Below are 21,001 nucleotides of genomic sequence, written 5' to 3'. Positions count from 1 at the left end.
CTATGGAAGGCTTCCAAGGAAAATTACTCACTTAATCATTAAGCAAGCATTTATTGAGGGTCTGCTGGATACCAGGCACTTTGGATGCTTGCAATTCATAGATAGGGAGGAAATTTTCTGTGAGGGAAGCTCACCCTCTTGTGGGAGAGACAGATCAAGTATCTCACAATGACAGCATAGTGGGGCAAGCATCATTACAGTGACATTCCCAAGTCCCACAGAACCTGAGACAAAGGGCACTAAATTATTCTTGCAGGGGGAGATGTGCCCAAGAGGAAGCAATCCTTGATCCGTGGTTTGAAGAAACGGTAGGAGTTGGACAGCAAGAGTGCAAGGAGTGGGAGGAGCCCAAGAGAACAATGCCGGCAAAGGCCACAGAACGGAGCAGCTCAGTAAGGCTGGGGTCAAGTAAGAAGATGGGAGAACATCATGCCATGGTCTTGTGAGCTGTTCCAAGGGGGGTTAACTCACACTTCTGTCTCCATCTTCCCAACTCTTAACCCTCCCCCATCCACTGACATCACACTGATGACCCTCATCACTCCACTGAAGGTGCTGGAGCAAAGGCCATCAGTGACCTCCTTCATGACCAATTCAGTGAAATCTTACACACCTTTTCTAGTGCTTTCTGCAGCAGTGGAACTGCTCACCACAACCTGGTTCCTGAAAATAAGGTCTCCTAGCGTTTTCCTTGGCCTTTCGGTTGCCCTGTCATGTTCCCCAGGGTTTTTCTGTGAGCTCTCACTCTTCCATCCACTGATGGATGTTGGTGTTCCCCAGACTCTGTCCTCCATCTGTCTTCATCTCACTCTGCAGCTCCGGGCTGGCTCACTCATGCTGTTCATTGCTCTAACTACCATGAAACTGCAGGAGGCTTCCAGATCTAAATATCTCATCTAGGTATCTAGATTAAGCTCTAGATTTCTAAATGCATTCATCCATCCAAAAACATTTCATCAAGTGCTCTCTACATGCCAGAAATGGTTCTGGTTGCTAATCCAAGACTCAACGGAAAGAGACTGAGTGTGTCTGGTTCACTATTGTGTTTTTACCACTTAGGATTTCCACCTAAATGTCTTACAAACATCTGAAACTCAACAAGCCAAAATCTGAACTCATATTGCCCCCAACATGGACCCCTCACCTTTGTCCCACATATTAGGGAGTGGTACTTCCATTCCCAGTTCACCCAAGCCAGGATCATCCTTCTCACACCACACGTCAGACAGGTGAGAACAATCTGCTAATTCTGCCTACATCGCGCTCTGTAATTAAACTCCTCCTTCTTATCCCCAAGTTGCTGCCTAAGTTCCTTAGGTGATCATCTCTCACCTTTCTAGAACAGTCCATGTCACATGGTAGACAGTCCACAGACATTTCTAGAATGAATTTATGGATAAAAGAATACAAGAATGAATGGAAAAATTGGGCAACTGCCAGCATCTCCTTACAGGCCACACTGTTCCATTTTGTACCCTCCAATCCATTTACCAAACTGATAACAGACATCTTCCCAAAATTCATATCTGATTACATCGTTCCTCTGATCATGGCCATTCAGTGACCACTGCTACCTCCAGGATAATGAACAGCTTCCACGGCCGGCACTGGAGGCCATCTCTCCTCATCCTGCACATACTTCACAGCACTTAGAATGACTGCATTGACTTGACATTTCCTACCTCTGCCTAAGCCGTTTTCTCTGTCAAGATGGCTCATTCCTCCTTCCTTTTCTATGCGAAAATTAATTACTCATTTGTCAAACTCAGCTCATGCCTCACCTCCCCTTTGCAGCCTGTGCTGACCTTTCTGCCCTAACCCCACCTCCTCTCTGCCCAAGCCACTCTGTACTTCACCTCTAGAACAGCGCTGTTCCACACCTGGTCAGCCATGCTGGCATCTTTTCCCTGCCTGAGAGTGGGGGCCTTTGCCTTATTAACTTGTGAATTAGCACAAGCGGACACTCAAATGTCTGCAGATGGACAAATGAGTGAATGTATGAGTAGATGCTGAAGTGTCATGGAAAGACTACAGGCAAGGGGATGATCTGATACATTTGCATTTTAGGAGAACCCCATGGTGTCAGAGCGCCGAGCTGAAGGTTGAGAACAGGAGCTGATGACTAAGCAGGAGGGTCCTGTGAATGATCCCATGGAAGACATGGGGAGTGGCCGCGGCAAAGGGAAGAACAGACCCAAAAAGTACTTATAAAGTGGACACGCAGAATTTAATGATGATTTGGACGGCCAGAGGGAGCAACTGAGAAAAAAATGAAGATGTCGAGGATGACATGCAGGTCCCTAGCTTGGGTGACTGGACGATTTCTTCTAGTTTAAAATAACTATAAATTCCATTCCATGGCATTACACCAGTCAGAGAGACACAGGACAAGAGAGGAGACACACGTATCCACCACACTGTTTCCTGTGCGGTCTCTCAAAGCCACAGCCACTACATCAACGCAAACCTACACGCAGAGCCCATCACGCATTCCTCTACAATCACCATTCTTCTAAACTTTTCCTAAAGAGAGGAGGAATTGAACACAGACAAACAACATTCAAAGAAATATGCCATCTCCTGTTAAGAGAATAGCTCATCTCTTAAACTGAAGAACAGCTTAAGAGAGGAACGAGGCACAGCTGTTGGGTAAACCCTAAAGGACAGGAAGGGAAGGGACTGTCCTGGTCTCCACTAGCTGTAAAGACCGGAAGAAAGCACCTGAGGTATGGCATCTCCTGTTCTTACCACCCAGCTCATCAGTAGGCTAGGATACACACACTTGAAACCACACTTTAGACCATCAGAATACCACTATAATAATGATTTTGCATATTTGATGGAAATTTTTCTTTACCTGAAACATAACTTTAAACACACTATTCTTTTCTTGCTCTTGGCAATGAAAACACGGGTCAGGCATGTAAATCCATTCCTGAAGTACCTCATTAATCACAGTGCACTTGTTCTTGGCAAGAACCTTAATGTGCTACAAAAACTGTTATTAAAGTGAGATTTGGGGATTCCCAGGCTGGCAGGGAAATAGTTAGCTATACCGCTTTAGAAATTGTTTTCTTATAATTTCCTTTATTATTAACGGTCTTGTTAGACTTATAGATCAAAGTGAATTTCCTTTATTAATTTAATGTGTGAAGTCCGGCTATTCTAAAGCTCATTTCAACTCATAAGCAGCAATTGCCAAGGATGGCCTGTCCCTCAGGGTGAGCGCCATGGTCCAGAACCCTCCCCGAAGGGGACACCGCCAACCCTCTTCATGCTAATGTGGATCTAGCCCCCTATCTAAAGGCTCAGCACTATGGTTCCAGACTCCAGAAACTTACAACGGAAACTTCCCATCAGCACATCATATTGGCAAGCACATAATTCACTTCTTATCTTACCACTAAAGACACTGATAGATGGATAAACCCTGATGAGTAGAGAATTATCCAAAATTGAACCTCTTGAAAAATCATTTGTCAAAATTTAAAAATTCTGTAAGGCCATAAAAACCTGTTAAACACCAACATATTGAAAATAAAATGTTGCCTTATGGGAAGTCCTCTTCACGTTGCAGGGCAACACTCAGAAACACAAAGCTGAGAGCCAACTGTGGTGGTCCCCAACCCCCTCTGAATGTACAGCGTGCAACTTACCAAAAGCTAAAGGTGGGAAAGGGCAGCACATTGTACATTCAAAGCTATGAACATTCTGAGCAAACTCGAGGAAAAAAACCATTTTCCATACAGCATGGATTTTGCTGCCAAACTGAGCACAAATCATTATCCCCAAATGTGTTAGTAGATCTGACAGGTCAAAATAATTTATCAAGCTAATTAGGTAATAGGATTAATTATATATCAACTCAGGGGGGTGATGAACATGAAAAGTATTAGTAGTGTTTCTCTAAGTCTATCATTTATTACAGTAGCCACATCCAAATCAATGTGAATCTTACCTAAGTGAATAATAAAATTATACCTTCTCATGTAATAATGATGCCACACAACGTTCTCTTTGTGTACACTGTAAGAGGGAAAGTTGACTGGAATATTCTACCTAATTCTCATGTTCACAACAATCTGGGACTGTAAAATTTTCCAGACACCAGAGCCCCACAGATTAGAGACGCCACCAACTTCCTGACTCCCACTGGTCAGATTCCAGGTTCACCTATTTACAAAACCAGCCCCTTCTTCCATGTTATTTCAAAAAATGTTTCTGGTGTTGACGCCAATCCTCCAAGGCAGGTGGGAACTAGGTTTGGATGACATGCCTCATTTCTAAGAGAAACTCAGTCCACGTGTTCAAAACCTATTTTACTAGGAAACAAGGAACCTGTCAGTGAGCGCCGGCAACGCTCTCCAGGGTCTCCTAACGCTGATGTCTTTATGTTTCATTTTACCATAAAGAAGCAAACAAAAACAAAAACAAAAAACTCAAAGGAGAGGAGAAAAAGAAGGAAAAAAGGAAAAGAATTACACCGGATGTCACGCATCTGAAAATGCCCAGATAAAGGTAACTCCCAGGAGACTGAATGAATGGACACGGTGGGGGAAAGTGGCAAACCTTAAAGCCACTGGAAGGTTTTAAAAGCCTCAAAGAAAAATAAACACTCGTTTCCTCGTTGAGCACCTCTGCGGGACGGCGCAGCCTGACTCCGCGCAGACGCCCCTGCCCCACCGCCGGCCGGCGCGTCCGTGCGCCCGGGCCCCGTGCCACCTCGCCGGCCGCGCGCCTCTCCCAGACCCGGGCCACCTCCGAGCAGGAAGGCTACGCGCGCTGACAGATTTTCCGTTAGTGGCGGCTGAGGTGGCGGAGAGGCGTGCTTCCGGGCTCTCCCCACCAAATCGGTAGCGGCCTCCCCAGCTCCGCCTCCAGGGCTGAGGAGCAGGCCCTCCGTCTCCCTCTCCACGCGCCCTCCCCGCCATCACCTCCTGCCCGCTCCGACACACGCTCATTAGCTCCACACACGCGCACGCCTCCCTCTGCCTTTCCCAGCTCCCGGGCGCCCTCCTCGGTCAAGGCTGACGTCTCTCGGGACCTAATCACTCCCAATTATCCGCGCAGCCTGAGTCCGCGTCTGCCCGGCTCTCCCTTTGGTGCCTATGGCTGCCGAGCAGCCCCCCGGGTGCGCTCGGGAGAAGGTGCAGCCTGCGGTGGGAGAGGTGGGGCTGAGCGAGGTGGAGGGCTCCAGGGGGCAGACCACAAACACGTGCCGAGAAATACAGCCGCCACGTGCGCGCGCGCATGTGGGGTGTGTGTGCGCGCGTGTGTGCGTGTCTGTGTATGCTCGTGTGGTGTGTGTGCGTGTCTGTGTCTGCGCGTGTGGTGTCTGTGTGTGCGCGCGCGCCGAGCCAGGGCGCCAGGCACACGGGTCCCGGAGCGGTCGCGCGGGGACGCGGGTACTCACACGAACGCGTGGTAGATGAACGCCCAGCCGCGGGGTCTCTCCAGCACGTTGTACAGGTAGTTCTGCACCCGCCGGTACTTGACGTTGCGCCGGCAGCTCTGGCCGCTGGTGTAGGAGAGCGGCTTCCCCAGCAGGCTCATCCGGGCGCCCTGCTTGCCCCGCCGGCTCTCCCTCCGGCCGCCGCCGCCTAGCGCGGCCGCGCGGGTGCCCAGCAGCAGCAGCCCGTCGCCGCCGGCGGCCGCCGAGCTCAGCAGCACCCCGCCCCGGCCCGACTCCACATCCTTCATGCCGCCGCCTGGGCGCCCCCCGCGCGCCGCCGCTGCCGCGCCGCTCTGCGCCCAGAGCCCGGCGGCGCCGCCCTCGTCCCCTCCCGCGTGGCGGCGGGGCATGGCATCACCACCGGCACCGCGAGGGGCGCGCCGGTGCCTGCGGCGGGGGCAGCGGCCTCATGCGCGCCGGCGGGGTGCGAGCAGGAAGCCGCGGCCGACGGGGCGCCCGCCGGCCCACGACCTCCGGGACGGGCGGGGCGCGTGCAGCCAGCTAACCGCCGGGCGAGGGGGTGCGCCAGAGGCAAAGGAGTCCCAGTTTCTGGTAGCCTTCAGCTCCGAATTCGAAATCAGGACCTGTCTGGGGCGCTCGGCGAGGGCTTCTCTTGCTCCCTCTTATTCCCGCGGCTCCCGCTCGCTCCTTCCGAAGCGCCCCGGGGCTGGCGCGGGGGAGTGCGGGGCGCTCGGAGGCGCGCTCCCACGCGCGCACACCCAGCCCCAGGCTCCCCCTTCTTCCCTCGCTCCGCTCCCCACTCCCAGACTGCGTGCGCCCCCCTCCCTGGAGGAGACCGGGCTCCGAGGCTGGAGTTTGGTTCGGTTCTCCCTGGGGCTTTCGAGCTCCGGAAGCTTAAGTCCGCCTCTTGCCCTGGGGAGAAACTGGAGATGCAGGTCGCTGCTCTCTCCGCCCTACGCCGCCGCGCCCCGTCCTGCCCTCCTTCCGCGAGGGGTGGGAGCGGACGGCCCTGCCCGGCCAGGCCCTTCAGGTACAGCTGCCCCGGCGGGCGCGCGGTCCGCGTGGCGGCGAGTCCTCGGCTCTGGAGGGCGCGGACCCGCGGGACCCGGCTGCCGTGGCGGCGAGGCGGGGACCCGGCACCTCCGCGCGGCTCACTCCCGCCTGCGGGCTGCGACTTTCCATCCGCGCGTCAGACGGCGAGCCCATGAGGACCTGGACATCCTTCCGCGCCCGGGGGGACTGTGAGGGTGCCGCCAAGACCCCGAAGCGGGTCCTCTGCGCTTAACGAGTGCCGGGGGCTCGCCTGACCGCGGCGCGAAGCGCGCGAGAATGAGCCGGTTTCCCTCCGTCAAGAAATTTCCATTTAAGTCCCAGAAAGTCATAAAACGGCGAAGACTCGGCAGTGGCGGCGGCGGCCCCAGTGTCTGGGAGAAAAGTCCTAAAGGGTGGAGGGCCGGGACGCTGGCTCCTCGGGTCCCCGCCTGCTGTGACTTCCGCAGGGAGAGACGTGTCTCGAGTCGGCACCGGCGGGTCCCCCAGCTCTGACACGCGGCGGCCTCGGGCCTGCAGCTCCCCGCGTAGCAGCAGGACCTCACAGGCGGCGCTGGGGACGGGACGGAAGCCAGGCTTGGGGACTTCTCCCGACAGAGTGGACCCCCACACCCCGAAAGTGAAAGACAGCGATAGCCAAGTTCAACCGCAGGAAGAGCAAGGTTCCACCATGCGCCAGAGCAGACGGTGCCGATGTAGTCGCTCCCTGCGCCTCTTCCTTCCAGAAGCCCAAAGCCGAGGCACCCCCAGGCAAGAGTCTCCGCCCCCGGGATGGACGCGCTCCCACCTCCCTCCTGCCCTCGCGCCCGGCGGCGACTTTCTGCCTCTGGCAGTGGCTCCACCTAAAGGCTTTACTGTTACTTTCCCTTGTCATCGCTGTTATTGGCGTGAAGCCCTCTGGCCGGCTCCCGGCCGCCGGCAGGGCCCCGCCTCCCTCCTTCCTTTCCCCGAGCCCCTTGAAACGGGCAAGACTTGGAGCCGCTCATGCTCCCGCTGCCGGTGCGCCGACCACCGCGCCCCAGTCCGTCTGGATCCCGAGACCCTCTCGCCGGCGCAGGTGCGAGCGCGCGGGTCCGCGCCCGCGGTCAGGCAGATGCTCCGGAGCCTGCGCTGCGACCCAGCGCGCGGGCCCGGGGGTGGGGGCGGCGCGCCTGGCGTTCTCAGGTCCCTGCGGAGTTTCGGAGCCGGGACTTTCGGGGTGAAAGATCTCGAGACTGAAAATGACTCGCGTGCACGCTTTAAATTCGAAAACCTTGGCTTTTCTGCAGGAGGGAAAACGAACACCATTTCCTCTTAACCGAGCGGTTTTCTCGCCTGCGGACTTTGACGGCCTCGGCGACGGTGGGGTCACTTTCACCTCCGTGCCGCCCCCGGGCGCAGGCAGAAAGTTTCCTGGGAGGAGACCAGCTCTTAACTTCGCAGGGGCGCTTCCCTGGGGCGCGGCGGTGATATTCGGGAACCCGTGGTGCTGAGGAAGCTTCCCAGAAGTCAGATCCGGCGACAGCAGCCGCTTAGGCTGGGAGGGACCTTTGGGACCCTCCTTCCAGGGTGACCTGGGGTTAGAGAGCGCGTGCACAGCGGCTAGTGGCAGGGGCGGGGAGCAGCCTCGCCTCCCCGGCGGGGTCCCTTCCACGCAGCGGCCTGGGGACAAGAGCACGTGAAGGGGCGTTCACCCCGGGCCTCCGCGGGTCCTCATTCCCCCGACCCCCTCAGAAGGCAGAGTTCACTGGGAGACGAAGCTTGTAATTAGCTTTTTCTGTGCTGCGCCTTTGATACAGGTGATGCAAGGAAAATGCCGTTTGCTCTCCCTGTGTCGATACTGGTTGGGTGTCTCTGTATGGATGCTTTCTTGTGTGGAAAATTTTAACACGGTCCCAAATCTTGTAGTATCAGCTTCTTGAAATTGTCTTCACATTTTGATCTTTTTTCTCACACTATCTTCGGTTTTATTCATAAAACCCTGTTTGCTGTATTTGGCTATTCCTAGTTTTACTTTCTCTGACACGTTAGTATGGCAGCTCAACTGTCTTTCTTTCAGGCAACTAAAACACTTCTTTCTGGGAGTAATTTGAATACAGTTATTTGATCTTTTTAAGACCCATGTGTTTAGAAACTGTGTGAAGAGATTGATACAGAAGAGAAACATCTCCTTTGAGCTAGTGTCCTGGAAAATTCTGTTACAATTCTGTGCCCCCTAGTGGTGCTGACGTTTTACCATAACCTATTCAAAGTGGAGTTGAGAAAGCATCTTTCATGAATCTCCCAAAAACCAGTCATGTCTCCAGCAAGCACTCGTCAGTCGTGGGTGCTGTGCTGGCTGGAGTGCTGCGGGATGAAGGACGGTCCTGAGGCCGGCCAAGTGCCTGGCCTGGTGGGGGGATAAATGGACATGTGATTACACTGTGTGAGGAGTTCACAGGGGTTTTGTCCAGGACGTTGTGGGAACTGCAGAGGGTTTCCTGAAGAATGCAATGGCTGAGCCAAGTCCTGAGAAGTAACTGGCCTTTGGTGAAGATGTGAGAGCCGGGTATTCGAAGAGGAAACATTGGAGAAAATGTGAATTTTGAGAGCTGATCACCCCTTGGGACTGATAAGTAGTTGGATTCCACTGGAGCCCAGGGTGCTTTTGAAGGTGTGATGATGAGGAGGTGGGTGGAGAAGAAAGCAGGGACTCCACGGCTGAGAGTGTCACCCGGAACTGCAGATTCTGTCCTGACTGACATCGGGAGCTGCTGAGGAATGCTAAGCGAGAAACTCCACGTGTTGCTATTTCCACTTTCAGAAAAACACATGACATTAGTTCAGTTTAATGAACAAACAGTGTGGATTGAGCACCAATGCATGGTTCACACTGTTTCAAGCTGGGAGTTCAAAGATGAAGTGTCTGTGTTGGAGGTTAGTGACAGCTGCCAATCTGCGGACGGATGTCGACCCAGCCTGCAGCTCTCAGGCACCATTGTCTGGTGGGTGGTGCTGCCATTCACTGAACTGGGAGAAACATCTGGGAAGGCCATTGGGGAAGGGGCAGGCATGGAGTTCAATTTTGTGTTAAGTTTGGCATGCGTGTTGAGACAGTCCAATGACATGTCCAGTTGTATATGTGGATCTGCAGCTCAAGAAGGAGCTAGGATTCTAAATTTGAGAATCAACAGCCTAGATACATACATTATATGTATATATCAGATGAAAGTGATAGCGGAGATCAGATTACCTGGGAAAATAGGTAGATTGGCTTAAAAAGGAAGAGGCCTGTGGATCCACCCCGATAGTCAGGAGCCTTCAGGTGTGGAAGCAAGGAGAGGGAGGGAGATGAAAAGAGTGAGCTGGGTAAGCACTGAGAGTCACTGCCGGAAAGAGCTTCAGTGGGAATGCTGGAGAGAGAGCGCATGAGATGAGAATTTTGGATTTGGCAACAAGGAGGTCATTTGAGGAAGCAGTTGTTGCCTCTGATTTTTGTTTTCTTGCAGAATTGTGGAAATAGAAATCGGGTCAGAGTGGGCAGGAAAGAAGAGAAGATGAGGGAGTGGAGATAGTGATTCTAAGGGGTTGTAGACATCTGAATTAAGGAAGGTTCTAAGAAGACACAGGTCCTCCCACGGGTGCTCCCACAGGTCCTCCCACAGGCCCTCCCACAGCCTCTCCCACAGGTCCTCCCACAGCCCCTCCCACAGGCCCTCCCACAGCCTCTCCCACAGCCCCTCCCACAGGCCCTCCCACAGGTCCTCCCACAGGCCCTCCCACAGCCCATCCCACAGGTGCTCCCATAGGTGCCCCCACAGCTCCTCCCACAACCCTTCCCACAGGTGCTCCCATAGGTGCCCCCACAGCCCCTCCTACAACCCTTCCCACAGGTCCTCCCACAGCCCCTCCCACAGGTGCCCCCACAGCCCCTCCCACAGCCCCCCCACAGCCCTTCCCACAGGTCTTCCCACAGGTGCTCCCACAGGTCCTCCCACAGGCCCTCCCACAGCCCCTCCCACAGCCCATCTCACAGCCCTTCCCACAGGTGCTCCCATAGGTGCCCCCACAGCCCCTCCTACAACCCTTCCCACAGGTCCTCCCACAGCCCCTCCCACAGGTGCCCCCACAGCCCCTCCCACAGCCCCCCCACAGCCCTTCCCACAGGTCTTCCCACAGGTGCTCCCACAGGTCCTCCCACAGGCCCTCCCACAGCCCCTCCCACAGCCCATCTCACAGCCCTTCCCACAGGTGCTCCCATAGGTGCCGCCACAGCCCCTCCCACAGGTCCTCCCACAGCCCTTCCCACAGGTGCTCCCACAGGTGCCCCCACAGCCCCTCCACAGCCCTTCCCACAGGTCCTCCCACAGGTGCCCCCACAGCCCCTCCCACAGCCCCCCCACAGCCCTTCCCACAGGTCCTCCCACAGGTGCTCCCACAGATGCTCCCACAGGTCCTCCCACAGGTGCTCCCACAGGCCCTAAGGCGAGTCTGAGCAGGAACTGGGTGACCTGAGCTGCAGTTTCAGCTGACAGTGTTTCACTGTCATTTGTGAGGTCTGAGACAACTTGGATAACTTCCATTGATTTTACTCAGTAGTTTCAGAACATTTTTAATAAAAACTGTCATTTCTTATTTCTAACATTTCAAAAAAAGTTCCACTTTAACAAAACGCATTTTCATGTTTAGTTTTACCTACAAGGAAGATGAGTGTTGGGTAAATGACACATTTTTGTTTGATTTTATTTATTGGGAAAGGCTGAGGAAGGACCAGATCAGCCAGGAAAAGCTGTGTTGTATTTTCATGACAAAAGCCGACATCTGTCAAACATTCCAGTTTTGGAGGGTGCTGTCTAGAGCTTCCGGGGACCGGTCCCAAGTCACAGGGTGGGGACGTCCTGGAGTGTAACCAGAGGTGTCTTTTTCTCTCTTATACGATGCTTCCAAACAAAGTTATATCAACAGAAAGGCTGGTAACATTATTTTTGAAAACCAACACCTTAAAGAGTAGTGCTGCTTGTTTGGGCTACTTAGGGCAACACCTCCTGCCTTTGGGGGGCACGGCCAGAAAATGCTGAGACTGGGGCCTGAGGCCAGAGGAGGGGCCGTGACAGGCGGGGTCCTGCTGCCGAGGTCTCCACGGGGGCCGCTCAGGTTGTGGGAAGGATCAGAATGCAACAGAGACCTTGGACCTCGTGTGGGAACCGTGACAGTGAAAGGAGGCGTTTTGTGGGAGAGGCATGTGTTCTGAAGACAGAGGGAAAGTGGGGTTGCAACCAAGAAGTTTTGCATTTTGGTTTCTTCTTTGGTCTGTTGTCTAAAATGTTGACAAGATATAATATAAGGTATTAGTGTATTTTCAAAGTTTATGGTTTTGTTTTTGCTTGTTATTTTGTATGTAAGACTGACGCCTTTTGAGAAAAAGAGGGACAAAGTTGAAAATTGTTTTCAGGAAAAAGATATTTCCTGATGTGAATGGAAAGATTAAAAATGAGTAAAAAACTGGTGGCCACAAGACCCAATGTTGGGCGATGAGTATTGAAAGTGGAGCAATAATTACCAATAAATTAGTTCTAAACTGGTCAGGGTATGGTGATTTGGACTCAGGAAAATCTGAGCTGTGGGATCCTGGTTCCTGGTGAGTCACTGAATTTCTCTGTCTTCATTTGTTTCACGTTTAAAGTGGGCATAATAATATCCTTATTATCGGACTTTGTGAGGATTAAATGAAATCGCTCACGTGAAGGCCTTGGCAGGGCCCAGCCCACAGTCAGTGCCCATGGATGCCACTGATGTTCGTGCCTATCGAGATTTACCACAGCTGCCATTTGTGACTCAGCCTGCAGCTTGAAAATAGTAGCTGATCAATTTTCTGAAAGATTAGCTTCTGAAATTTTTAACATTTAACTTAAATTTAGCGGAAACATAAAAATTTTAGAAATATGAACTTGCAAAAGACTATGCTTTTTATGGGTAAACCTTGAGATAACCCAGAAGCAAATCTCCAAGTTTTGCAGAGGATAACTTTCAGGTGAACTATTTGTGAAGTTTAAAAGCAAATGAAAGCAACCATATCTGATAATATACCAGGCTTTGCATTCCTTCATTATTTTATGATACTTCATCAAAGTTTGTAGGTATAATTAGGCAAAGTAAACCAAAATGTGTACAGCTTTAGATATTACGATACTTCTGACAGCAATATTCAGATGGTGATGGACACTGCGTTCTCTCACTCCAAGATGTGTGTGATACTCCAGATGTGTGTGATACTCCCGATGTCTGGTGATACTCCAGATGTGTGTGATATCCAGATGTGTGTGATACTCCAGATGTGTGTGATATCCAGATGTGTGTGATACTCCAGATGTCTGGCGATCGGTCTGAACTCACCACTAAAATATCTGTGAATTTGTGATTCTGAAGGTTCTATGGATCACAGAGGTCTGAGAATTTGGTGTCAATCTTAGAAAAAGCCTGAAAAGCACCCCTATAATTTTGCACAGTGTGTCTAGGGTCACAGACACTCAGACAATTCGTGACCCAGCAGCTGTGGATCCCAGACTGTGAGTCCCGGGCTGCATCGTAAGGAAGGGTTGTCTGAGGGTTCTCAGGGGCTGTCTTCAGGATGCCTCGTTCTGGGTTCTGGACACGTGGGAACATTTGGAGGAGCAGAAACTTCCCGGCTGCAGCTAGGAGTGCAGGTTTCCGGCCTGCCTACCTGAAAGCTCACTTTAGGACAAGTCGCTTCTCTGAGGGATCTGCCTTAGTACCTGTTCTCACTAACCCAGAAAAATCAGAAGAGGATTTTTGGTTTTATGAGGCAATTGGAAACAGCCTGCGCATTTGTTTGCAGTGGGTGTTCCAGGGCGGCGGCCCCCAGCACCGCGCACTCCCTCCCCCACCATCCCCCAGCTTCACCATCCCCCAGATGTCTGAGCATCTGGTTCCTAGCCTGTACTGTGATGGCTGGCGGTCTGGGTCTGGGGAAGCTCAGGAACGTTTCCCACATCAATTAATGGTAAGTGCTCCTTCGCTTTCTGCTATTTGGGCTTATGAAAGGTTTCACAGGAACGCTCTGCTTTGGGGTGGTGGGGTAACCTGCCTCCTGATGAGTCTTATGTCAGGGGTCGTGGGACAGGGAGGTCTGTGGGCTCCATAAAGCCTTCAATGGGCAGAACTGGGATTCTGGATCTCTGTGACAGCTCCTCCTGTGAGAAGCACCTCTCTGAGTTCTTGAACTCCCGTTGCTTTCTTCATGTGGTGTGCCGCAGGAGCACACTTACTCAGAATAATGACATTTCTGCTCCAAATTAATGTTTCACAGCTTGGATATTTTAGGTCCAAGAGTATGATGTGTGTGTGTGTGTATAAACATATAAATATGTATTGATAAAATCACAATCCAGTGCTTCAGAGTATTGCCCAGCAACATGTACAGACAACCAGGGTCATCTACTCATGCAACGCAAGGGAAGGTCATGGGCCCATCAGGGCTTCAACTCAGGTGCCTGGGTCACAGTCATTTCTGGACTTAAATTCCTTTTGATGCAGGTTCGGTGAGCAGAGGAGTCGAAAGAAAGATTTCTTGGACTCTCCAGGTCTGGCAGTAGTGCTCTTTTATTTAGAGAATAGTGTGGAATAGCATGGGGACAGGACCCTTGGGCAGTCAGAGCTACTGCTGCAAAAATGAGTTGAGGGTGGGGCTACATTTAAGGCATAGGTATGTGAGTTATTGCTTTACAGGGCAAAGGAAAGAATACGTAAAAAAGTTGTTAAAATGATATCAGTGCCGGTAGGTTCTGGTTATTGGGTGGTCCTATAACTTTTAGATAAGAATCAAACCGGGTTAAGTAAATGGCAGAAGCCACAGCTTAAATATTCTCTTCAGCTAAAGACAAAGGAGGATGTTGGAGGGGGGTCAGTTACATGAGGTTGCCAGACAGTAAACAACTTAACTCCCTGCCTTCCCCATTGAGAGTTTCCAGAGATAAGGCCATCCCGCCTTCCTCCTGGTGCAGAGGGAGACACCCCCACAGATGGAGACTAGCTTCACAAATGCAAATGTCTCTCATCAAAGGGCAAGCAAATTCCACTCTTCAGAGCCCCCTTCTCATCTGCAGTTTTAAAAGTAACCAGCCTAAAATCCTCATCACTTTCACTGTTGACCAACACCCTGGCATGGGAAAATCTCAGCTTCATTCTTATCAGTCACCTCCAGGAGTTAAACTCTTGACGCTGGGTCTGAAAATGGTGACTGGAGTTCCATGATTGGTTCAACGACTTCCACACTGCCAGCTACCTAGCTGCCCGCTCACTCAACCTCAGGGGTCCTCTTGACTGGCCATTCCTGCAGGGCACTGTGTGACGTGCGCTGGAGAGCCTCCTGGTGCAAGGCCTACCGTGAGACTTAATGAACAATTACTGTCTGGCAGACCATGTCTCACCCAGAGCCGAAGCTGGGCCATCCTCCCTAGCCCTCCCCAGGCCCCCGGGTGGGCCTCTCAGAGTTCAGTCCTATAGTTGTTAACTGGGTCATGGCTAATTGTACTTGAGTGTAGACAAGAACTCTATCTTGTTCTTTTATGAGAATTCCTTCATTCATCAGTTCACTCAACAGTTGTTGACTGAGTGCCTGCCATGTATCAAAACTCCAGAACAGATACTATGCCTTTAATGCAGCATGCGGCTTATTGTAACTTTTCGAAAGCTTTAAAACCTTTGCAGAGCAGATGTATATACATAACATAGAATGATAGAAAGATTATCTAAAGCTTGATAACCTGAGACCATCCAATATGTTTTTAATCATGCATTCGTCCGTCTCAATTCTGTGCACAGCAGTGCATGTGCCCTGACAGGGCATCTGTGATGTCTGGAGGCAATTGGGTTGGCTCAGTGCAAGGAGGTGGAGGGTGTGGGAGACACTGCGACTGGTGTCCAGGGGCTAGAAGCCAGGGATGCCTCCAAATGTCCTGCAGCACACAGGACGGCCTCCACAACAGAGTTATTCTGCCCGCAATGTCAAACGTGCTCAGCTCAAGGAACCCTGCCTTACACTCCAGACCAGCCTCTGAAGGTGTTTAGGTAAGAGTTGCTTGCTGTCACCTGGTAATTTATGTTGGTCTATATACCATTTGTTTCTATGTTTAGAATTTTAGTTTTTACTATTTGCCTGGGGAAATGCTGCTAGATATTCACAGGAAAAAATATTTTCCCATTTAAAATAGAATCTTCCAATGTGCATGTACCAGAGAAAGTCAACAGGTAAGCACATCTGTCTCAGTAATATTCTAGAAGGTTAAAGCAATAACAGTACTTACTATTTATCCCTAAAAAGTGACACATCTTCCTGCCTCTCCCACAGTCAGAGATGACAGGGGCAACAGGAGAGTCAGGGAAGAAGTGGATGGCCAGCTGCTTCCGAGTCCTGAGGGCTGTTTGAGACAGTCCTTCTTGATGGTATAGAATATAGAATATAGAAAGGACACCGTCAGTTTCCTCAAGTTCTGTCTAATTCCACATAAATTTGTGTGGGCTCTTTAGGTTGGGATGGTGAAGAAATGCCAGTCAGCAGACTGAAATCACCATGGTTTGCAGCTGCCAGTTTGCCACTTCACTGGAGAGATTTTCTGAGATTCAAGCTGGACATTTGGTCTGAGTGTCATCTTAATGCAAGTATTTCCATTGTGGGTTGCTACATCTTTTTTTGAGGAATTTAATAAAAACCACGTATTCCTTGTGGTAATCATAACCTTAGAAGAGCTATTACAAACTGACAATATTTTTTTATGTCAGTTAATAACGTAGGAATGTATTATAGTGGCTAGTAATTTTCCTGCATAACAGTGGTCTTTGGGTGAGAAGGAAATCTATTAGAATGGGAAAATATCAAAAGGAATAAAGCAACTTCATACAGTGTCTTACTGTCATATTATCTATGAATAAATTTACCTATTTTTTATGGAAAAACTTGTTTTGAAGATCTCTTTTCTTAATCAAAGACATGTTTTCTACAGGCAGTATTTGTTTTCTACGTATACACATATGCATATTCACTTTGGTTATAGACACACAGGCACAAAGAGCATCTAAAATATTAGCTTTATTTCTACCTTTGCTGATCTAAGCTCCTTAAACTTCCTTGTCCAGGTAAAGAAAGTCGTTCCTTTAAGAAACATAAAACTGCCCCTCAGATATGAATTAAGAAGGTACTCCTATTTCCTTAACACTCCTTAAATGATGTTCCAATGTTTGGTTTAAATAAATATCATTAAATTTATGCTAGATTGTTTTCTGTTATGAATTATACTTGAAAAATCAGATTTTACCTGGATTAATTTAAATCACAGTATCTCTATCTAACACATGAGTAAACTTCGATCCCTTCTTTAGTCTCTTTGTCCCTCAATTTCCTCATTTTCACAATGAGAGATAAGGATTCCAGGAGAGGAATTAAGTTACATAATGTATGCCAAGCCCCTCACCCTGGTGGGTGCTCTGTACGTGTTAAGTTACTGTTCACATGCCTCTAATTTTGTTACAGGAAAATATGAAAAGTACTTTAGGAGAAAATAAGCATCACAACATGTTGGAATGTGTATCTATGTATTTAACATTTTTTTGTTGTTAAAGGAACATGATTAACTGGAAAATCCAACATCACTCAGCTGTACAGATGAATATGTTTTCAGTTGCTCCAAAACTAAAGCAAATATATGGCAACATTCACGTATTTGAATCCAAGAGGGCTTAGTCCCTCCCTCCTACTCTATGTTCTTTTTATTTTCTTTATTTTTTATTGTAAGTCCTCATGGACTTTGTCTCCACAGCAGAATGAGCCACCAGCCCCAAATGGCGGGTGTTCAGATTCCCTTGTCACTTTCCCAGAGCAGAAATTGTGGGCTCAGAGTGACGTCCAAACACAGATTCTTACCTCATTTGGGACACTGAGGTGCTTGTCTGTCTCTGTTATTTTATAGAAACCTAAATTGCAAGCAAATGTAATTTCAAAGATAAGCAAACAAAAAAAAAAAAGACTTAAGAGAGAATTTGATGACATTGCGTATTCTCTGTTTTCTGGGAAAGGTCATAAGAAACTGAGTTTTGTTTCATTTCCTTTCCAGGAGAAGGAAAAATGACTCCACGGTGCTGTGTGGGGTCCCCGTCTCTGCGCAGCAGTCATGCTCCGGGGAGGGGCTCTGTGGATCCAGATGCAGCTGAAACAGAACAACACAAATGGAAAACGGTAGGTGATCAAAAACGTTAGTCAGACAAACACAAGGATCTTAATGATATCCTGGGACATAGGCATTCTAATTACTCTTTTTAATGAACAGCACGCACACACACTAACTGAAGGAACAAGGAAGCATTCGGTGGGTGCTCTCTTTCTGGCTTTGTGGAAGAAGATTCACGATGGTCCAGCCTCACTCAGAGGCCAAAAACTAATGACAATGGGAATGTTGACAGGTAAGTGGAGCTACCACCCTGACATGTTGGCCGAACTTAAGTGAACTTGAAATTCAATTTTCGCAGAGTGTCAGGGTTGGAGGCAGAGGGTGGCAGGAGAAAAGCTACTCCAGGTGGGGGTCAGTTGGTGGCTCTCCCTGCCTCGCACTTCAGGGGCTAAATCCTCAACTAAGGGCTAATTGGAAGAAGACTGAAATGGGAAAGGAGGCTTTCCCAATAATTCCTCACAAGTCAGTATGCAAGCATTTGCAGACTGAAGCCATATCCTCTGGGTAGTTCAAAACGGCTGTTAGAGGCATGCCACAGAGATGCTGTGAGTTCAGGTCCAGACCACCCCAATAAAGTGAGCATCACAATAAAGCAAGTCACATGAAGTTTTCAGTTTCCCAGTGCATACAAAAGTTATGTTTACACTATCCTCTTGCCTATTAAGTGTGCAATAGCTTGTGTCTAAGAAAACAATGTAGATACCTTAATTTAAAAATTTCTTTATTGCTGAAAAATGCTAACCGGCATCTGAGCCTTCAGCGAGTCATAGACATTTTGCTGGTGGAGGGTCTTCCCTCGGTGTTGATGGATGCTGGCTGACCAGGATGGGGGTTGCTGAAGGCTGGGGTGGCTGTGGCAGTTTCTTAAAATAAGACAACAGTGAATTTTGCCACATCAATTGACCCTTCCTTTCATGAACAATTCCTCTGTAGTAAGAGAACTAGAATGCGATGCTATTGGGAGAACATTTTACCCACATCAGAGCTTCTTTCAAAATTGGATCCAATCCTCTCAAACTCTGCTGCTACTTTGTCAACTAAGTTTATGTCCTATTCTGAATCCTTTGTTGTCATTTCAACAGTCTGCACAGCATCTTCACCTGGAGTAGATTAAATCTCAAGAAACCGCTTTCTTTACTCATCCGTAAGATGCAACTCCTCATCCGTTAGAACTGACAAATAGAAATGGCAAGCGACAGGAGTATATGAGGAACCCATTTGGTGTAAAACTAATTCGGCCTGATCTTGTTTTTCCAAAAGGGCCTGTCCCTGGCCATGGAGCATGCATTGTATATCTGCTTTAGACATTCCCTATGGCAAGAACAAAGGCCCTTGAGATAAAGGTGCAACTTCCCTCCCCCTCCCAACCTTGGCATTTCCTTAAGGATTAAGCATCTTTCCTTAGGCTAGTAACTGATTGCTGTGCTCACCTGTGACCGCCCAGCTCGAGACAATAGACTTGCCTCCTGCTACGTCCTCCCAGATAGCAGACCCACTACCTGCTGCATCCATCAAGCGCTGTGCCGACAGGGCAATCTTGTGACTATTGTGGGAGGGACATTTCAATCATATGTGAAACATCTTGTTTGGGGGTATATAACGGCTCTGTATACCTCACTTCTTTGGTGTCCTTTCTTCCTTCAGGAAGAAAGGCCCCGGGCCATGGTCCTCAGATTTTAGCTCAAAATAAACTCACCCAAATTTTCATTTATAGATTGGTTATGGATTATTTTTGTCGACAGAGTTTTATCATGAGATTATAGTAATTCAGTCACGTGTTCAGGCTCCACTTCTAACTCTAGTTCTCCTTCTGTTTCCACCACATCGGTGGTGACTTCCTCCACTGAAGTCTTGAACCCCTCAAAGTCATCCATGAAGGTTGGAATCAACTTCATCCTAACTCCAGTTAATGTAGATATTTTGACCTCTTCCCCTGAATCACACATGTTCTTAATGGCATCTAGAATGGCAAATCCTTTCCAGAAGTTTTTCAGTTTACCCTGCCCAGATCATCAAAGGAATCACTGTCTATAGCAGTTATAGCTTTATGAAATGTAGTTCTTAAATGACAAGATTTGAAAGTTGGAGTTACTCCTTGATCCATGGGCTGCAGAATGGATGCTGCGTTAGAGGCATGAAAACAACATCATCTTGTTGTACGTCTCCATCAGAGCTCTTGAGTGACCAGGGGCATTGTCAATGAGCGGTAATATTCTGAAAGGAATCTTTTTTTTCTGAGCAGTAGGTCTCAACAGTGGGCTTAAAATATTCAGTAAGTCATGTTGTAAACAGGTGTGCTGTCATCCAGGCTTTGTTGTTCCATTTACACAGCACGGGCAAAGTAGATTTAGCATAATTCTTAATGGACCTAGGATTTTTTGAATAGTAAATGAGCATTGGCTTCTACTTAAAATCACTAGTTGCATTAGCCCCTGACAAGATACAGCCTGTCCTTTAACGCTTTGAAGCCAGACATTGACTTTTCCTCTCTAACTATGAAAGTCCTAGATTGCTCTTCTTTCAATAGAAGCCTATTTCATATACATTGAAAATCTGTTTTTCAGTGTAGCAACCTTCATTGATTATCTTAGCTAGATCTTCTGGAGAACTTGCTGCAGCTTCTACATCAGCACTTGCTGCCTCACCCTGCACTTTTATGTTATAGAGACGGCTTCTTTCCTTAAACCTCATGCTTTAAACTTTTCTTCTGCAGCTTTCTCACCTTTCTCATCCTTCACAGAATTGAAGAGAGTTAGGGCCTTCCTCTGGATTAGGCTTTGGCTTAAGGGAATGTTGTGGCTGGTTTGATCTTCTATCCAGATCACTAAAACCTTCTCCACATCAGCAATAAGGCTGTGTCACTTTCTTATCATTCATGTGTTCATGGGAGTAGCAATTTTAATTTCTTTCAAGAATTTTTCCTTTGCATTCACAACTTGGCTAACTGTTTTGCCCAAAAGGCCTAGTTTTTGGCCTGTATCTGCTTTTGACATGCCTTCCTCACTAAGCTTAATCATTTCTAGTTTTTGATTTAATGTGAGAGATGTACGACTCTTCCTTTCACTTGAACACTTAGAGGCCGCTGTAGGGTTATTAACTGGCTCAATTTCAGTATTGTTGTGTCTCAGTGAGTAGGGACACCAAAGGAGAGGGAGAGAGATGGGAGAAGGGCCGACGGTGGGGCAGTCAGAACACACACAACATTTGTAGGTTAAGTTCCAGTCTTATACAGGCGTGGTTCATGATGCCCCAAAACAATCACAAGAGTAGCATTAAAGACCACTGATCACAGGTCACCATAACAAATACAATAACAATGAAAAAGGTTGAAATATTGTGA

The 21,001-nt window shown here is 49.0% G+C and overlaps 2 protein-coding genes and 1 long non-coding RNA gene across 19 annotated transcripts in view; 2 read left to right on the top strand and 1 right to left on the bottom strand.

Moving 5' to 3' along the window:
- KCNQ5 (potassium voltage-gated channel subfamily Q member 5) overlaps nucleotides 1-5,946 on the bottom strand; it is a 472,281-nt gene extending 466,335 nt beyond the window's left edge. For 12 of the 14 annotated variants that reach the window (XM_070584950.1, XM_070584953.1, XM_070584952.1 and 9 more), the window contains exon 1: nucleotides 5,414-5,946. In XM_070584950.1, coding sequence (XP_070441051.1) covers nucleotides 5,414-5,802 — 389 coding nt within the window. In that variant the 5' untranslated portion in view covers nucleotides 5,803-5,946. The remainder of the gene's footprint in view (nucleotides 1-5,413) is intronic. The other 2 variants (XM_070584961.1, XM_070584962.1) reach the window with 1 other exon arrangement.
- Nucleotides 5,280-21,001, top strand: part of LOC103540712 (uncharacterized) — a 36,761-nt gene continuing 21,039 nt past the window's right edge. The window contains exons 1-5 of one of the 4 annotated variants that reach the window (XR_011529849.1): nucleotides 5,286-5,469; nucleotides 15,968-16,095; nucleotides 17,548-17,669; nucleotides 17,761-17,893; nucleotides 18,744-19,376. This is a non-coding gene — a long non-coding RNA (uncharacterized lncRNA). Of the gene's footprint in view, nucleotides 5,470-15,388; nucleotides 15,509-15,967; nucleotides 16,096-17,547; nucleotides 17,670-17,760; nucleotides 17,894-18,743; nucleotides 19,377-21,001 lie in introns of those variants that run through there. The other 3 variants (XR_011529847.1, XR_011529848.1, XR_011529850.1) reach the window with 3 other exon arrangements.
- On the top strand, nucleotides 6,743-8,435 carry LOC139077409 (uncharacterized). The gene is made up of 3 exons (XM_070585073.1): nucleotides 6,743-6,848; nucleotides 6,913-7,520; nucleotides 7,732-8,435. Exons 1-3 carry the CDS (start codon nucleotides 6,743-6,745, stop codon nucleotides 7,933-7,935), a joined length of 918 nt encoding a protein of 305 aa, XP_070441174.1. The 3' UTR covers nucleotides 7,936-8,435.

This window comes from Equus przewalskii, chromosome 19 (assembly GCF_037783145.1).
Source record: "Equus przewalskii isolate Varuska chromosome 19, EquPr2, whole genome shotgun sequence".
Classification (NCBI taxonomy): Eukaryota; Metazoa; Chordata; class Mammalia; order Perissodactyla; family Equidae; genus Equus; species Equus przewalskii.
Note: the sequence above shows the minus strand (reverse complement) of the source record. Positions and strands in the feature narration are given on the sequence as shown.